At 46.0% G+C, this 16,023-nt stretch overlaps 1 protein-coding gene across 2 annotated transcripts in view; it reads right to left on the reverse strand.

Moving 5' to 3' along the window:
- CBLN4 (cerebellin 4 precursor) overlaps positions 1-16,023 on the reverse strand; it is a 30,445-nt gene that overhangs the window by 9,224 nt on the left and 5,198 nt on the right. For both annotated transcript variants that reach the window (XM_077335659.1, XM_077335658.1), the window contains exon 2: positions 8,326-8,442. In XM_077335659.1, the coding sequence (XP_077191774.1) occupies positions 8,326-8,442 (117 nt within the window). The remainder of the gene's footprint in view (positions 1-8,325; positions 8,443-16,023) is intronic.

Below are 16,023 nucleotides of genomic sequence, written 5' to 3' on the forward strand. Positions count from 1 at the left end.
TGGGTTCAGGAGCTGGGGATTCAAATCTGTGTTCTGCCATGAAGATTATTGAGTGACCTTAGGTCAGTCACTGTCTCTCAGCCTAACCTACTCCACAGGGTCGTTGTGAAGATGAGTTAGAAGAGGAGAGAATAACATAAATCTCTTGGGGTCCCAAGTCAGGGGGAAATTTGAAGAAGGTTGATAAATAACTGAGCAAGAAAGCAAATGAGACCTGAGCTAATTGGAGGGAAATGCACAAGATAAAACAACAAGTATTCTTCGTTTAACACTGAAGTTGGGGAAATGAATTCACTTGAGCTGTCCGGAAGTTTTGAAGGTTTTATATTTGCAATTTTAGGAGAAGAAAAAAGGTTTGCACACACACGTACACACACCCTCAGTTTTCACTCCTTTGCACATTTATTGGTACTTGTTCCATTCCTTAACCCAGGGGTAGTCAACCTGTGGTCCTCCAGATGTCCATGGACTACAATTCCCATGAGCCCCTGCCAGCATTTGCTGGCAGGGGCTCATGCGAATTGTAGTCCATGGACATCTGGAGGACCACAGGTTGACTACCCCTGCCTTAACCAACCAATTGTTCTCCCATTGGGATGGCCATCCAGATGTGTGATTGGCTGAAAAGCACACAATGTCTTTTTGAAACCTGTTAAACATTTATTGGGTGGTATGACCATATCTGGTCATGTTGACCCACCCCTCCCAAAATGGTCAATGGTGGGCCTGGAGGATGGGAAGGGAAGAGTGTACAGGTGGGGGGGATCTTTGTTGGGGATCATTTGGGCATGAAATTGGGGCCACTATGGGTAGGCAGATAGTTGTGAGTTCCTGCACTGAAGAATGTTTCAGGGGTTTCTTAATGATAAAAGAGTTGAGAAAGGCTGAGATAAAGATCTGGGAGCCCCCAGCTCAAATCTTCACAATGCTATGGAGGTCTGCTGAGTGACTCGTTGACCAATCGCACACTCTCAGCCTAACCCGCCTCACAGGGTTGTTGTGAAGATGAAATGGAGAGGGAAATTGTATCAGCTGCCCTGGGTCCCCCTTGGGAAGAAAGGCAGGGCATAAATAAAGGGAGCGAAATAAATGAAAGAGTGCCACTTAGAGGAGGGGCAGGGAAAGGTTTCTGTTGGCAGCAGAGGAGAGGACCTGCAGTAATGGGTTTAAACTATGTGTACAATGGTCCTACTGAGGAAGAATCAGCTCAGCTCTTCTGCGAAAGGATACTGCCTCTGAAACATATGGATAATGTCATTCTGATAGATAGCCAGGGACCACAGTGGCATGGGTGGTGATGTCATTTGTGTACAGGAAGAAGCTAATCTCCCTCCTACAAGCAGTAGTCCTAAGAGTGTGCATAACAAAATTCCAGGACTGAAAATATTGGCTTGGGTTAGAATTATAGAGTTGGAAGGGACCTCCAGGGTCATCTAGTCCAACCCGCTGCACAATGCAGGACACTCACAACTACCTGCAGGGATTCGGATCTGAATCTCCCCAGTCACCGTTCAACACCACCTCTGTGGTCCCCTGATCTAACACTAACCACACTGATACCTTGCCCTGATGGGACAGAGGATTTGTGAGGCAACCAGGGTATAGGAGCTCTGGCCCAGTTCCCTTGGCTACCTGCCCTTGACAACCATTTTGCTTCCTCCTTCCCTCATCTAGTCCAACCCGCTGGGAATGGGACTTTGTTCGTGGGGCTTCCCTTGGTCCTTTTAGGATATTTTTATGTGTTTGTGAATGCTTTTTATCAGTTGATGTGATCTGTCCTAATGCCCCTTCTATTCCTTCTTTTGCACTTTGCAACTTTGATTATAAATCTCTCTCTCCAAGTAAGAAGAGGGCTTTTCATTGTGAGAGGAACTCGTGAAAGCCAGGAAGAAGAGGCCAGGGATCAATCTAACTTGTGCACTGGAAATAATCCAATTCCTACCGAGAGCAGTACAGATTATTTTGTACAATGGCCTTCTGATGAAACTATGAAAATGTCCAAAAGGGAGCAGGAGACTGAAGGCCAAAAATCATCTAATGAAATCGAAAGTCTATACAATGGGAATCACAGGTCCCGAAACAAAACGTTATTACTTGAAATAACATTAAATGAGTACTCTGCATGTATTTGCTGATGGATGTCTCTAGGGTGACCGCCTGGCAATCGAGTTGAGTGAATAATGTTGCTGCTAGAAGATGTTAATGCTTGCATGTTCCCTTTCCTTTCTGTATCTGGGAAACCGAAGCATAAAAAGAAATGAAGGAGGTAATGTCCTACAGTAAAAGATAGATGATACGCCACAATAAATCTAACAGACCTGAGCTGAACACTTAAGGTAGTCAAACTGCAGCCCTCCAGATGTCCATGGACTACAATTCCCATGAGCCCCTGCCAGCGAATGCTGGTAGGGGCTCATGGGAATTGTAGTCCATGGACATCTGGAGGGCTGCAGTTTGACTACCCCTGCCACAGGCTGAGGAACCTCATTGTGGTACACTTCTCAGATTCAACCCTCACCTAATAAAAAGAGGACAGCCAGCAAAGAATAGAGGCTAAAACCTTTCATCTTAGAAGAGTGAGAAGGAGAAGGAGAAGGAGAGTTGGTTATTACATGCTGCTTTTCTCTACTCAAAGGAGTCTCAACCAGGGCCAGCACCTTTTCAATCCTCACCCCTGCCTGATGGGATTAGTTCCTGGAAGACCTGAAGGCCTTGATGGAGCTGTCAACACTCTGCAGGGCATGCAACATGGAGCTCTTCCATAGGCAGTTGGTTGAAGCTGGGTAGAAGATGATCTTTCCCCTCCTCTGAGTATCAATCTGGAACAGGTTCACCAGAGTTATGGCAGTCGGGGAGGGGAGAATGGTGAGGACTGGGGTATGTGGGGGGAAGGGTTTTGAGGTTGGGATTTTATTGTATTTTGTTGCATTTTGAGCCGTTGTTGTAAACCACCATGAGCTAGCAGGCCCAGAAGCAGCGGCCTCAAAAGAGAATTATAAATGAATCAATCCGTAAGAGTTTTAGGGTATAAGCTTGGAAAGGCAAAACTCCCCCCATTAGATACGAGTAGGAAGGGGGAAGGGATGTGATAAAGACTGGTTGTAAAGGATACAAAGGGGCAATGCATATTCTAATCAGCATGATTAGAGCAGAGGGAAAACGTTCGGGGGCCGAAAATTAGCATCTTATTACCTTATTCAGCCTGGGAGAAGAGTCCATTTTTAAAATCTTGTAGATAAACTCAAATTCGGGGATCTCATGTTGGAATTTCCCCTTGAAGTTCCTTTGTTTGATGACTGCTGCTCTGAGGTCCTTAGTGACACTTCATAAACAAAGGTGATTAGGTCAAGGTCACCCAGTAAATCCCATGGCCAAGTAAGAATAGCCTAGGTGTCCCAGGTCCTAATCTAGCAATCTGACTACTACACCATGCTGGTGTAGAACTTGAAGAGCCCTGGTGATCTCATTCTCATAGGCCATCTGTTGTTGTTGTTGTTGTTACGGACTGAAGGCCTAAATGGACCTTATTGTTGTAAAGAACGAAAAGAAAATGTTTCCAACTTTGGTCTCCCCTTCCAGATGTGAGCAGGCAGAATTTAACACCTCTCTCTCTCTCCTCTCTCTCTTCTCTCTCTCTCCCCCCCTGGTTCTTCTCCTTCTTTCGCTGACTTCCAGGGAGGGAAGGAGTCATAGTATAGGCCAAGCTCATCAAAGATCAGAATTTAAGCAGGGTCAGTACTTGGATGGGAGACCACTAAGGAAGGCTCTGCAGAGGAAGGCACTGGCAAACCACCTCTGGTTCCCAATTGCCTTGAAAGCCCCTTGCTGGAGTCGCCATACATCCGCTGTAACTCGACAGCTCTTGCACACACCCACGGCTGACTCTCAATTGTGCTCCACAATGAGAGCTATGAGAACGTTCAGTTGTCAGGAGCTGCTTAAGGGAAGATTCTCCTTAATTTTTTTACAGAAATATATGTCATTATTTATTTATTTGTTGGATTTCTACACCATCCCTGTCCAAAAGGGCCTCAGGGCCGGTTTTAAGTTAGCAACATGGGATGGATTTGTTGCCGCCATAGGGGGTTTGAATGGGGGGGGGTTAATGGTTCAATGCTGTATTTTTATTGGGGGGGGGTTAGCGTGACCCGCTGTGAGCCAGCTTCCTGAGAGCGGCGGGATATAAATCGCAACATCAATAAAAACCAAAAATAAATCGGGCAGGTTACAACAAAGAAGAATCGCATACAGAGAAGCATTTCAAAGCTTAAAATGAAACTAATCAGACACCGTGACCCAAAGAGACTGGGTGACACTGAGAAGGGTGCTGGCCCAAAGCTTGCAGTGAATCTAACAGAATGTGCCCTAGAAGCCACTGGTGACCTACAAAACAGCAGTGATAGCAGGAAAGAGATGTGACCCCTCTGCTCCCGTTACATCAGCTGGTCGACAACAATCCCTGTTGTTTAAGCTTATCTGCTGACACCTGAATCCGAGCCTTTATTGACTCAGGAACAAAAATCAGTTGTGATACTTTTGCCAAGTTTCCTGCCAATAAAATATTGCAGATGCACACTGATCTGGATGCCTGGTTGCAACATAGGTCAGTCAGAAGGAATAGACAGTATATCCTTCTGGTCTGCTTATGGACTATTGTGACCCAATTACTGTAATGGGTCTTGACAGAATCCTGGGAACTGAGAAGGCCACTGGTTGTGCCCTGGATCCTTTCCCACTCTGGCTGCTAAAATGAACCAAGGACCACAGCAATGAGCCCTTGAGGTCCATCATAAAGTGGTCACTTACTCAGTGGGTCTCTCTCAAAGAAAAAAAATCTCTTTCCACTGCTTTTTAAAAAATCCCTACAGAAGAATGATGGGGCCAATAATTCCCCAGTCTTTTATCTACCATTTTTGGACAATGTTACTGAGAAAGTAGTAGGTGACCAACTCAAAGTCTTCTTGGATAAATCATCAGTTCTGGACTCTTTTCAGTCTGGCTTCAGGCCTGGCTATGGGACAGAGACACCTCTGGTGGCTTTGGTTGATGACCTCCACCTGAATGTAGAAACAAGTTCATATTTATTTGTTGATCCTACTGGATTCATCTGCATCCTTAGATAGGGTGGACAATGTCATCTTGTTGAGACATTTGGACACAGAAGTCACAATGAAGGGAGGTGCTCTAAACTGGTTCATGTAATTCCTCATGGACCAAACTCAAATATAGATGTGCTTATACTGGTTTTTAAGAATGGATTGTTTTAACGTGCCATAACCCACCCTGAACTACCAGAAAGGGCAGGATACAAAAACAAAAATGATGATGATGATGATGATGATGAAGAAGAAGAAGAAGAAGAAGAAGAAGAAGAAGAAGAAGAAGAAGAAGAAGAAGAAGAAGAAGAAGAAGAAGAAGAAGAAGAAGAAGAAGAAGAAGAAGAAGAAGAAGAAGGGGTTGCCCAGGGAAGCCAACTGACACCTATCATGTGGGATTCCACAGGGTATAGCACTATTCCCCATTCAATTCAAATTATTTGCCAAGTCCTTAGGACTAATCATTCATCGTTTTGGGATTGGCTGTCATTCATATGCTGGTGACACCAAGTTCTTCATCTCCATATCCAAATCACTTGCTGATTCAGGTAGAGGTCCTCAATCACTGCCTCTCCACAGTAGTTAAAAGGCTGTGAACAAATGGAAACTAAACCCTTGAAGCACAAAGGTAAGGTTGCTTGGGAAAGCAGGGATCTAGAAGTGCCTGGTGATCCCCCACTTTAAGCTGATCTTGGTGGATTTGGATAAGGGGTTATGTTAGATCCAGCATTACTGCTGGAGAAACAACTTAATGCAGCTACAAAACAAGCAACGAAAAACCCCACACCCCTTTCTATAAATTTAGTTTCGCCCAGAAAATGACTCGGCTAATCTGACCACCTCCATTCATTCTACGGTGACATCAAGACTAAACTATTGCAGTATACTCTACATAGGTCTCTCCTCAAAGTCATCTTGGAGACTCCATCTGGGGCAGGAAGCCACAGAATGAAGGCAGTCTGTGCATATTAGCCTCATTCTGCAGGGATTCCATTAGTTGTCCATCAAGCACAATTCATCTTGGATCAGGCCAATGGTCATTCAGCCCCAAACTCGGCATCACATAGACCTATTATGCATGGCGGCAGCTATTCCAGGCTGCTGCTGTTCCATTGCAAAAAGCCCCGCCATTCCCAGAGTATGCACAGGAGAGGGTCTCCCCCAGCACATGCTGGTTATGCCGATGCAACGCCCCTGGGCACACAATGCTGGGCTGGGAGTGACCCCTCGCCACGGCAGCAGCAGTGGGGGGGAATTGAGAGTATGGCCCCCCCACTGCACGATGGTGGGTATCAACATGCTGCTCTCATACCATTGTGGGGGTGGGGGGACTCCTCTGTCAGCTCCGCAGAGCCCTCAGCGGATCCAGGCCCCTGGAAGAATCCCTGTTTTCTTAACGCGGGTCTTCTGAGGGCCTGGGTCAGGCCAGGACTCAGATGGCGGCGACATTGTGCATAATTGGGGATTTTCCCTGAAGCCTTGTTGCCACCATCGTGGGCATTCCAGCCCGTGCATAATCGGTCACAGTGGCAAAAACTCAGATGCCATCAGGAGGTCCACAAGCTTTCCCACAGATGCTCCCAAGCACCAAGACTACAGATCTTCTCTGCCCCAGACATAGTTTTCCCTCTATACCTTATGGCTAATCGCCACAGATGGACCTCTGCTCCGTATGTTTATCCAATCCCCTCTTGAAGCTGTCCATGCTTGGAGCCCCCACCACTTCCTGTGGCAGTGAATTCCAGGGGTTAATTCTTCTTCTCGTGAATTTCATTGAGTGCCTCGTGAGTTCTTGTATTGTGAATAAGGGATAAAAGGACTTCTTTTCATAACTTCTCTATCCCATGTATAACTTTGTAAACCTCAACCATCATTTCTCCAAGCTAAAGAGCCCGGACCACTTTAACCTTTCTTCCTAAGGAAACTGACCCATCTCCTTAATCTAATCACTTTAGTTGCCCTTTTCTGCCCTTTTGCTAGAATATCCTTTTTAAGGCACAGTTACTAGAACCACATTTTCCAAATGAGACCCCTACCATAGGTTTGCACAGGGGCATTATGATACTGGCTGGCATTGGCTATCACCCAGCTGGCTGCATGGGGAGGAGTGGGGAATCAAACCCAGCTCGCCGGGTTAGAAGCTGCCAATCTTAACCACTATACCAAGCTGCCATGTTCATGCTTATGTTCATGCTTATGCTTTGTCTCAGCTTGTTCCAGAGTTTGGGATGGTTGGTGTTTACTTGTTTAGGACAGCCTTTCTCAACTTTTTCACTCTTGGGAATCCTCTAAAATAGCGACCCCCAACCTGTGGACTGCGGACCACGTGTGGTCCTTTGACTAATTGGAGGTGGGCCCCGAAGGACGCCTTCTCCCCCCCCCCCGGCCCTTTACTTCATCCCCCCCAGCCCTTTACAACACACTTCATTGTTGTGGTGTGTCTGTATCTTATTTTGAAGGGATGTTTAAACATTACCATAGCGATCAGAGAGCGCTAGGGCAGTGGTTGAGAGTAGAGGAGTAAACTACCCCCCCCACCGGGCCTCAGCATTGAGTGGTCCCCAGCATTGAGTGGTCCCCGATGATAAAAAGGTTGGGAACCACTGCCCTAAAACATTCATCAGGCTTCAAAAAAAAAAAAACCCAGAAGTGATGCGATGGTGCAGGATATGGTTGGGAAGCATAGTTGTGTATATGCCAACCCAGGGCCACTCCCTTTCCCAACCCCTCCAGGCCCATCACTAGCCATTTTGGGAGGAGTGAGTGGGTCAACATGACCATATATGGCCATATCATCCCATAAACGTTTAACAAATTTAAAAAATATATATGAAAAATTAATTATCTCCCACCCATTAGGAAACCCTTCCAGGACCATCAAGAAACCTACTTTAGGATGCCTTTTAACTTGCCTAGGAATGTTTTAATCTATTGATATATACCATCCCAAGCCTGCTGGTGGAAAGGGGTGTTTTCTAAATCAAATCAAATAGAATCCATCTGCATTGGCCAAGCTAAGCCCCAAGGAGTTCTACACTTTCTTCTAAAGATGTTTCCAGTGATAGCGAACATGATTCCCAAGTTCCTCCAACCATTTCACCTTGACTGTTTCTAGATACAAAAAAATCTGTTTCAGACACCATCCAATGATCAGTGCAAGGCAGGGGAGGGGGAGGGGGAGAGAAGCAAGGAAACATCAGCATCCCCATAGAAGTTCAAATCAGCTTACCTGGATTGTTTGGCTCTGATAGACTTTAATTACATGAAAATTAAAACTGTAAATTCCTTTTCTTGGTGCTACGAAGACAGACTCCAACGTAAAGAAATTCCCCACATTTACTAGGATCTACAAATAAAAAGAGGGGAGAAAAACCAAGAATTAACATAAGCATTCAGAGTGCTGAAAAAGAACATAATTAATTTGCAATAGATGCAAAATTCATTACCAGGGCTATTCTGGGCTGAAGTTGAGCTTGGTTCCTTATTTCATTCCAATATTTGTTTACACTAATATATTGCACATAAAATGATTATTTGCTTACATAAGGGAAAGATTTATTTTTTCAGCCAGATATAGCTTTTCTTGAAATTGCTTTCTGAGGCTGAAATTCTATGCAGATTTATTTTGGAGGAAGTCTAAGTGGGACTTATTTCTGAGTACACACACCTAGGATCCGGTGGCAAATACTTAGTAAGGACTTCTAGGGAAGAAGAAGAAGAAGAAGAAGAAGAAGAAGAAGAAGAAGAAGAAGAAGAAGAGTTGGTTCTTATATGCCACTTTTCTCTACCTGAAAGAGGCTGAAAGCGGCTTACAGTCGCCTTCCTTTTCCTCTCCCCAGAACAGACACCCTGTGGGGTGGGTGAGGCTGAGAGAGCCCTGATATTACCGCTCGGTCAGAACAGCTTTATCAGGGCTGTGGGGAGCCCAAGGTCACCCATCTGCTTGCATGTGGGGGAGTGGGGAATCGAACCTGGCATGCCAGATTAGAAGTCCACACTCCTAACCACTACACCAAACTGGCTCTCATAGGGAATAGGTCTCCTTGTTCCATTTGTTTTAAGATAGCCTGGATTCCAAGAGAAGTCTGTGTGTTTAATAGGCATTTTCAGCACCACGATCCAAGTTCTCCAACTCTATCAGCAAGTAGCCATGCAGATAAAGTACCGGTATGTGCAACCTGAATGCCAACAGTTGCCTTGAGAACCAAGGTATGACCTTACTACACCACTATTATTATTATTATTATTATTATTATTATTATTATTATTATTATTATTATTATTATTATTATTATTATTATTATTATTATTTATATCCTGCCTCCCCTAGGAGGCTCGAGGCGGGTCACATAAAAACCAATCCCCTAAAGCAATAAAAGCACAATAAAACATAATACAATTAATTACAAAGTTAAGACAAGAATGGCGGCAAAATTCAATATAACTAACCCAATTCCACACCCACTAAGAAGGGAAAGGGAGGGGAAAGATGACAGACGCAACCGTCAAATTTGGGAGAGGGGGCTAGATCTTCTTGCTGCCCGGCCTCAACCGAAAGCCTGGAGGAAGAGCTCCATCTTGCAGGCCCTGCAGAATGATGATAGTTCCTGCAGGGCCCGCAGCTCTCCCGGGAGCTCATTCCACCAGGTTGGGGCCAGGACCGAAAAGGCCCTGGCCCTGGTCGAGGCCAGGCAAGCTTCCTTGGGACCGGGAATGACCAATAGGTTAGCCCCCGCAGAGCGTAAGGCCCTGCGGGGGACATAGGGCAATAAGCAGTCCCTCATATACACTGATGAGCCTCTTGTGGCGCAGAGTGGTAAGGCAGCGATATGCTGTCTGAAGCTGTCTGCCCATGAGGTTGGGAGTTCGATCCCAGCAGCCGGCTCAAGGTTGACTCAGCCTTCCATCCTTCTGAGGTCGGTAAAATGAGGACCCAGCTTGCTGGGGGGTAAACGGTAATGACTGGGGAAGGCACTGACAAACCACCCCGTATTGAGTCTGCCATGAAAACGCTAGAGGGCGTCACCCCAAGGGTCAGACATGACCCGGTGCTTGCACAGGGGATACCTTTACCTTTACCTTTACATATACGCTGGGCCCAGACCACGGATGGCCTTGAAGGTCAAAACCAAAACCTTGAACCTGATTCGGAAGATAACCGGTGATGTAGTGCAATTGCAGTGATTCAGTGCAATATGTTGAGCACTGCAGGGAGGAAATATGCTAGTTAGTGCCCAGGGCCTATATTTAAGGCTGGGAATTGAAATGCCTCGAAACTATGACCTCAAATGCCAATCAGCCTCCATATGGGCAGACATCTGACTCTCAGGAGAACAAGTAGATCAAGATGAAGTTTTAGTCCAGTGGCACCAGAAATAATGACTGAAAGGGTGACATGAATAGAGGCTTGCAAAACCATGCATGGGACAGAGAAGGTAAAGAAAGGACATGTCTACCCATGTTGATCTATGAAGGTAGAGTCAGGTGTGGAGCTGTGTTGGCTTGAAGCAGCAGGACCAAGTTTGAGTCCAGTGGCATGGTCAAGACCAAGGTTTTATTCAAGGTAGAAGCAAGATTCAAATGGGTAGCCATGTTGGTCTGAAGTAGCACAATAAAATCAGAGCCCAGAAGCACCTTTAAGACCAACAAAGATTTATTCAGGGCATGAGCTTTCGAGTGCAAGCACCCTTCGTCAGACTATGATCTTCTTACGTGACAGGGAATATATAGCAAAAATCAATTCTGTTACATGCAAGTTTCTGTGTAAGGTTGATGGAGTTCCATTCCAAGCAGGTAAATGTGGTGCCTTCAATAAGGATAGATTCAAATGAGCAGCCGTGTTGGTCTGAAGTAGCACAATAAAATCAGAGAGCAGCTTTCAAGTCTATGTACACTCCATCAGACAATGAAATGGGAGTTATGAGGCCACTTATGGATTAGTACATAATATAATGGAGACTGTGTACTAACATATGTGGTCTTCTAACTTCCATTTCATTGTCTGGCCAAGTGTGCTGTGGAGAACTGGGTTTGATTCCCCACTTCTCCTCCATATGCAGCCAGCTGGGTGACCATGGGCTAGTCACAGTTCTTCTCAGACCTCTCTTGGCCTCACCTACTTCACGGGGTGTCTGTTGTGGAGAGAGGAAGGGAAGGCAATTATAAGGTGCTTTGAGATTCCTTCAGATAGTAAAAAGCAGGGTATAAAAAACCTATCTCTTCTCTCTATGTGTCTTCTGTCTGTCTGTCTGACTCTCTCTCTCTCTCTCTCTCTCTCTCTCTCTTTCTCTTTAAAAATGATCCAAGTGTTTCTTTTGTTTGCCCTCTTTGTTGTTCATCATTGGGTGCTCCCAGGTATTAATGGGAGAGGGGGGAGAACTCCTTCCATCCACTGCCCTCACCTCATGCTGTGAAAAATCCTGAATCTGCAGTTGGGCACAAGGCTGTGCTCACACCTACCATGAAGCATTAGTGCATCATGCCTCACATAAATGTACTTGACCCCCCACAATCTTTCCATGCATTTTCTAGGCATTGCACAAGAGCTTGCACCAGCAGGTATGTACTGATTACATTTCTGCTCATGCATTGCCAGATCCAAACCTGGGAGCACAGCCAGGTAAAGGACAGACAGGTAAAGATGCTCAGGTGACTCTCGATGACCTGTATGTTGACTTTTCCATAGATCTTTTAAAAAAATGACAAGACAAAAGTGTACCCACCCAGCTGGATGCACTTCTAACAAATAAATGCAGTCCAAAGAAAGATAATGTTTAATGGATGAGTTATACTCTGTGTTAAATGAGACATTTTGACAATTTGGCCTGGTATACTGGATCAAACCAAACGTCCTGCTGGCCTGGCATATTTTCTCCCACTGTGACCAACCAGATACTCCTTAGAAACTTTGAAGCAGGGTAATAGGTCTCCCTTGCCCTGGAAGAGCTGTTGTGTTTTGTATAGAGGTTCCACGTAATCATTATCGCTAACACACATGGATATGTCTGCCCTCCATTGTTGTTAGGTGCGAAGTCGTGTCCGACCCATCGCGACCCCATTGACAGTGATCCTCCAGGCCTTCCTGTCCTCTACCATTCCCCAGAGTCCATTTAAGTTTCCACCGACTGCTTCAGTGACTCCATCCAGCCACCTCATTCTCTGTGGTCCCTTCTTCTTTTGCCCTCGATCGCTCCCAGCATTAGGCCTCCATAGATATATCTAATTCCCTTTGAAACCAAATAAATGAGTGACCACCACTGTGTCCTGTGGCTGGGAGCATCACATATTGATCATTTCCCCTGTGAATCGATATTTCACACAGTTCATGCTGGGCTTTGAAACTCATCCCATGACTGGAGATGTTTCCCTTCCCATGTTCTGAGGTCAGCGGTTCTCAATTTTAATTTGAAGAGGAACCCATTTCTATAAAGGTAAAGGTAAAGGTATCCCCTGTGCAAGCACCGAGTCATGTCTGGCCCTTGGGGTGACGCCCTCTAGTGTTTTCATGGCAGACTCAATACGGGGTGGTTTGCCAGTGCCTTCCCCAGTCATGACCGTTTACCCCCCAGCAAGCCGGGTACTCATTTTACCGACCTCGGAAGGATGGAAGGCTGAGTCAACCTTGAGCCGGCTGCTGGGATCGAACTCCCAGCCTCATGGGCAGAGCTTTCAGGCGGCTGCCTTACCACTCTGCGCCACAAGAGGCTCTTTCTATAGATTTCTATAGATACTCTAATTTTTTGGATCTACTTGCAGTGTAATTGCATACAACCCTCCCCCCTCACGAAATACAAGAATCACACATCAGTTAACTCTCTGTATGTCTGTCTGTCTGTCTGTCTATCACAACCTGCTGTGATTCATGGCTATTTTGCACACTATACCGAAGCAAATCCAGATCTGCCATCAAGCCTCCCAGGAACTCCTATCCAATTCACCTCTACTCTTTACTGCTATAGCCACCCCTCTGCATCCTGGATCCAACTGGCCCTTGCTTTGTAACACCCATCCCACCTTCTGACCAGAATATAAGCGCTGATGGAACCTTAGTCTTACTCGCATCTGATGAAGTGCACACAAGAGAATCCATGTTGGATCAGCCAGTGGTCCACCCAGTCCAATAGTTTGTGTCACACAGTGGCCAAAACCAAGGTGCCATCAGGAGATATACCACTGGAGCCAGAACTACAGAAACCCTCCCATGGTCACCCCCAACCACCAAGAATACAGAGTATCACTGCCCTAGACCAATGATTTCTAGAGTATGGCGGCCAGGACTGGGTGCCTTATATGCAGGGCCGGTATAGCCAGGTAGCACATGCTACGGGCCCCATGCTTCCAGGTCCCCAGACAGTTCCGTTCATGGATCAGGGCTGTAGACTCTCTGTAGATTCTTCTGCTCCTCTAACTCTTGCCCTGGCAGGTGGAGAATGGCTTGTCAGGGAATACATTGCCTGCAGGCAGCCCAGCAATGAGACACCACAGAGCAAAGGCTGGGCCCACCCAACACAAACCCCATGTTCTTTCCTCTGGGGCGAGCTTTGGTGTGAGCTGGCCCTGACAGCCACCAGTCCTCCATCGCCACACCTTCCCAATGGCACGGAGAAGCCAAGGGTTTTGTGTGTAAAGGCAACTGGTCCCTCTGCCACCTTCCTGCATACAAATGACAGCACAGCTGGAAACTACAAGACAGCTGGGCAAGGGAGCATCTATAGATGTCGGACAACATTGGAGAGGGAATAGCTCCTTGTGGGTTCTCCTTCTTTGGAGAGGCTAAATAGACATCTGGCAGGAAGGTTGTTTTTATGGACTTAGGCGGATTTTGAGTGGATGGGCAGGAAGGGATGCACCAGTGTTTGTCTCTTGTGGCCCTTCCTTGCATGCTCAGGGAACTGCTAATTGCCACTGTGGGGTGGTAGATGAATTTCCTCCAGGCCAGGCTGGATTCTGGAGATTTTTGGTGCACTTGGGCATGAAATTTGGGTCACTGTGGTTGGCCAGGTAGTTGTGAGTTCCTGTATTCTGTAGGGGGTTGGACTAGATGGCCCTGAAGGTACCATCCAACTCTATGATTCTATGTTTCTAACCCCACATACCAGGGTGTGTCACTGGGAAGTTCCCTTCTCTAGCCCCTCCCTCTGTCCCAAATCTTGAGAAAAGATTGCAGCCATTTGAGGGCAGCACCTTGAATTCCCCACCTACCACTTGATCCTTTTGGCTGGAGGAGCCAGGGATTGAACCTTTTGCATGCCAAGTAGATGTTCAGTCACTGAGCCATAGTCCCTCCTCAGGATTAGCTACTCTGCCCCCATCTTTATAGCTACACAGGCAAGTGGCTTTGTCTTTAGGACAGGAGACTTTTACTGGAGCAATCCAAGTTTACTTCTAAACTCTTCAGTGCAGCTTCAAGCACAGTCATTAGGTCAAAAAATTCAGATGCTTCAAAAATTGCATCTCATATATTGAGAGATTTGTTAAAATGCTTCAGTCAACCTATTTATGGATTATACAAACATTTGGCAACCTATATCTTTCTCCAAGAACCTATTGTGCCGCAGAGTGGTAAGGCAGCAGACATGCAGCCTGAAAGCTCTGCCGACGAGGCTGGGAGTTCGATTCCAGCAGCCAACTCAATGTTGACTCAGCCTTCCATCCTTCTGAGGTTGGTAAAATGAGTACCCAGCTTGCTGGGGGGTAAACGGTAATGACTGGGGAAGGCACTGGCAAACCACCCCGTATTGAGTCTGCCATGAAAACGCTAGAGGGCGTCACCCCAAGGGTCAGGCATGACCCAGTGCTTGCACAGGGGATACCTTTACCTTTTTACCTTATTATGTATCAGCTTATCAACCACTTGTGTTTCTCACTCTGGCATGACATACGGGATCTGTGCATGGCCTGAACACATTTTTTTTCTTGTGGGGCAATGAGGAAATACAGCTTTTGTTTTTATATTGCTCCAAAGTTAAATTAAGCTCTGGTTTCGCTGCTAGAGTTTAACAAGAAACAATTACTGGCAGGTAAAGAATCTCATCACAGTTTAGCTGTCATTGTCTTGTCTCAGGGTAAATGACTCCTTTATATACTTATCAAGCTTGCTGCTGGGAAAAGGGTAATGACTGGGGAAGGCACTGGCAAACCACCCCGTATTGAGTCTGCCATGAAAACGCTGGAGGATGTCACCCCAAGAGTCAGACATGACTTGGTGCTTGCACAGGGGATACCTTTACCTTTTTATCTTTCCCCAAATTCACTCTCACACAACTACCACTCAAGAAACTATCCCTGAATCCAGGGCATTGCATCATGCCATAATTAAACAGCCTCTGTATACACAATATCCATCAGAATACTGAGATCAAGACAGATCTAGAAAGCCCGTGAGATCGCTATTATGATCCAGGTCCATTAAAACCCAAGCAAGTTTGAACAGTAGCTTCAAGGGCATCAGGATATCGGTCTTACACCATAAGCAGTTATCTGCTAAATAGATATCAGCTTCATTCCTTCTGTTTTGCGATAATACTGCGGTGCAAACCTCATCCTCAGCTTTTTAACTGCCTATGCTTATAACGGAGCTATTAGTCTGCCTGTGTTATCTCTCCCTACCCCCACCCCCCAACCACATCCCGTCAGCATTATCACCAATTTAAAACTTATTTCTAAAAAGAGCTGGACTTTGCAAAAGGAGAAATGGGATTAAAGGGACGCAAATGACAGGCACAGAACATTGGCTACAGCACAGGCCTCATAGTGGCCAGACCAGGCCAATGTTTCTGTCAACTTAATCTGTCTCATAGGTTTATTAGGAGGATCAGAATAATCTGTTGGTTCTTATATGCTCTTTACCCGAAGGAGTCTCAAAGTGGCTTATAATTGCCTTCCCTTTCCTCTCCCCACAACAGGCACCCTGTGAGGGAAGTGAGGC

This window comes from Paroedura picta, chromosome 4 (assembly GCF_049243985.1).
Source record: "Paroedura picta isolate Pp20150507F chromosome 4, Ppicta_v3.0, whole genome shotgun sequence".
NCBI lineage: Eukaryota > Metazoa > Chordata > Lepidosauria > Squamata > Gekkonidae > Paroedura > Paroedura picta.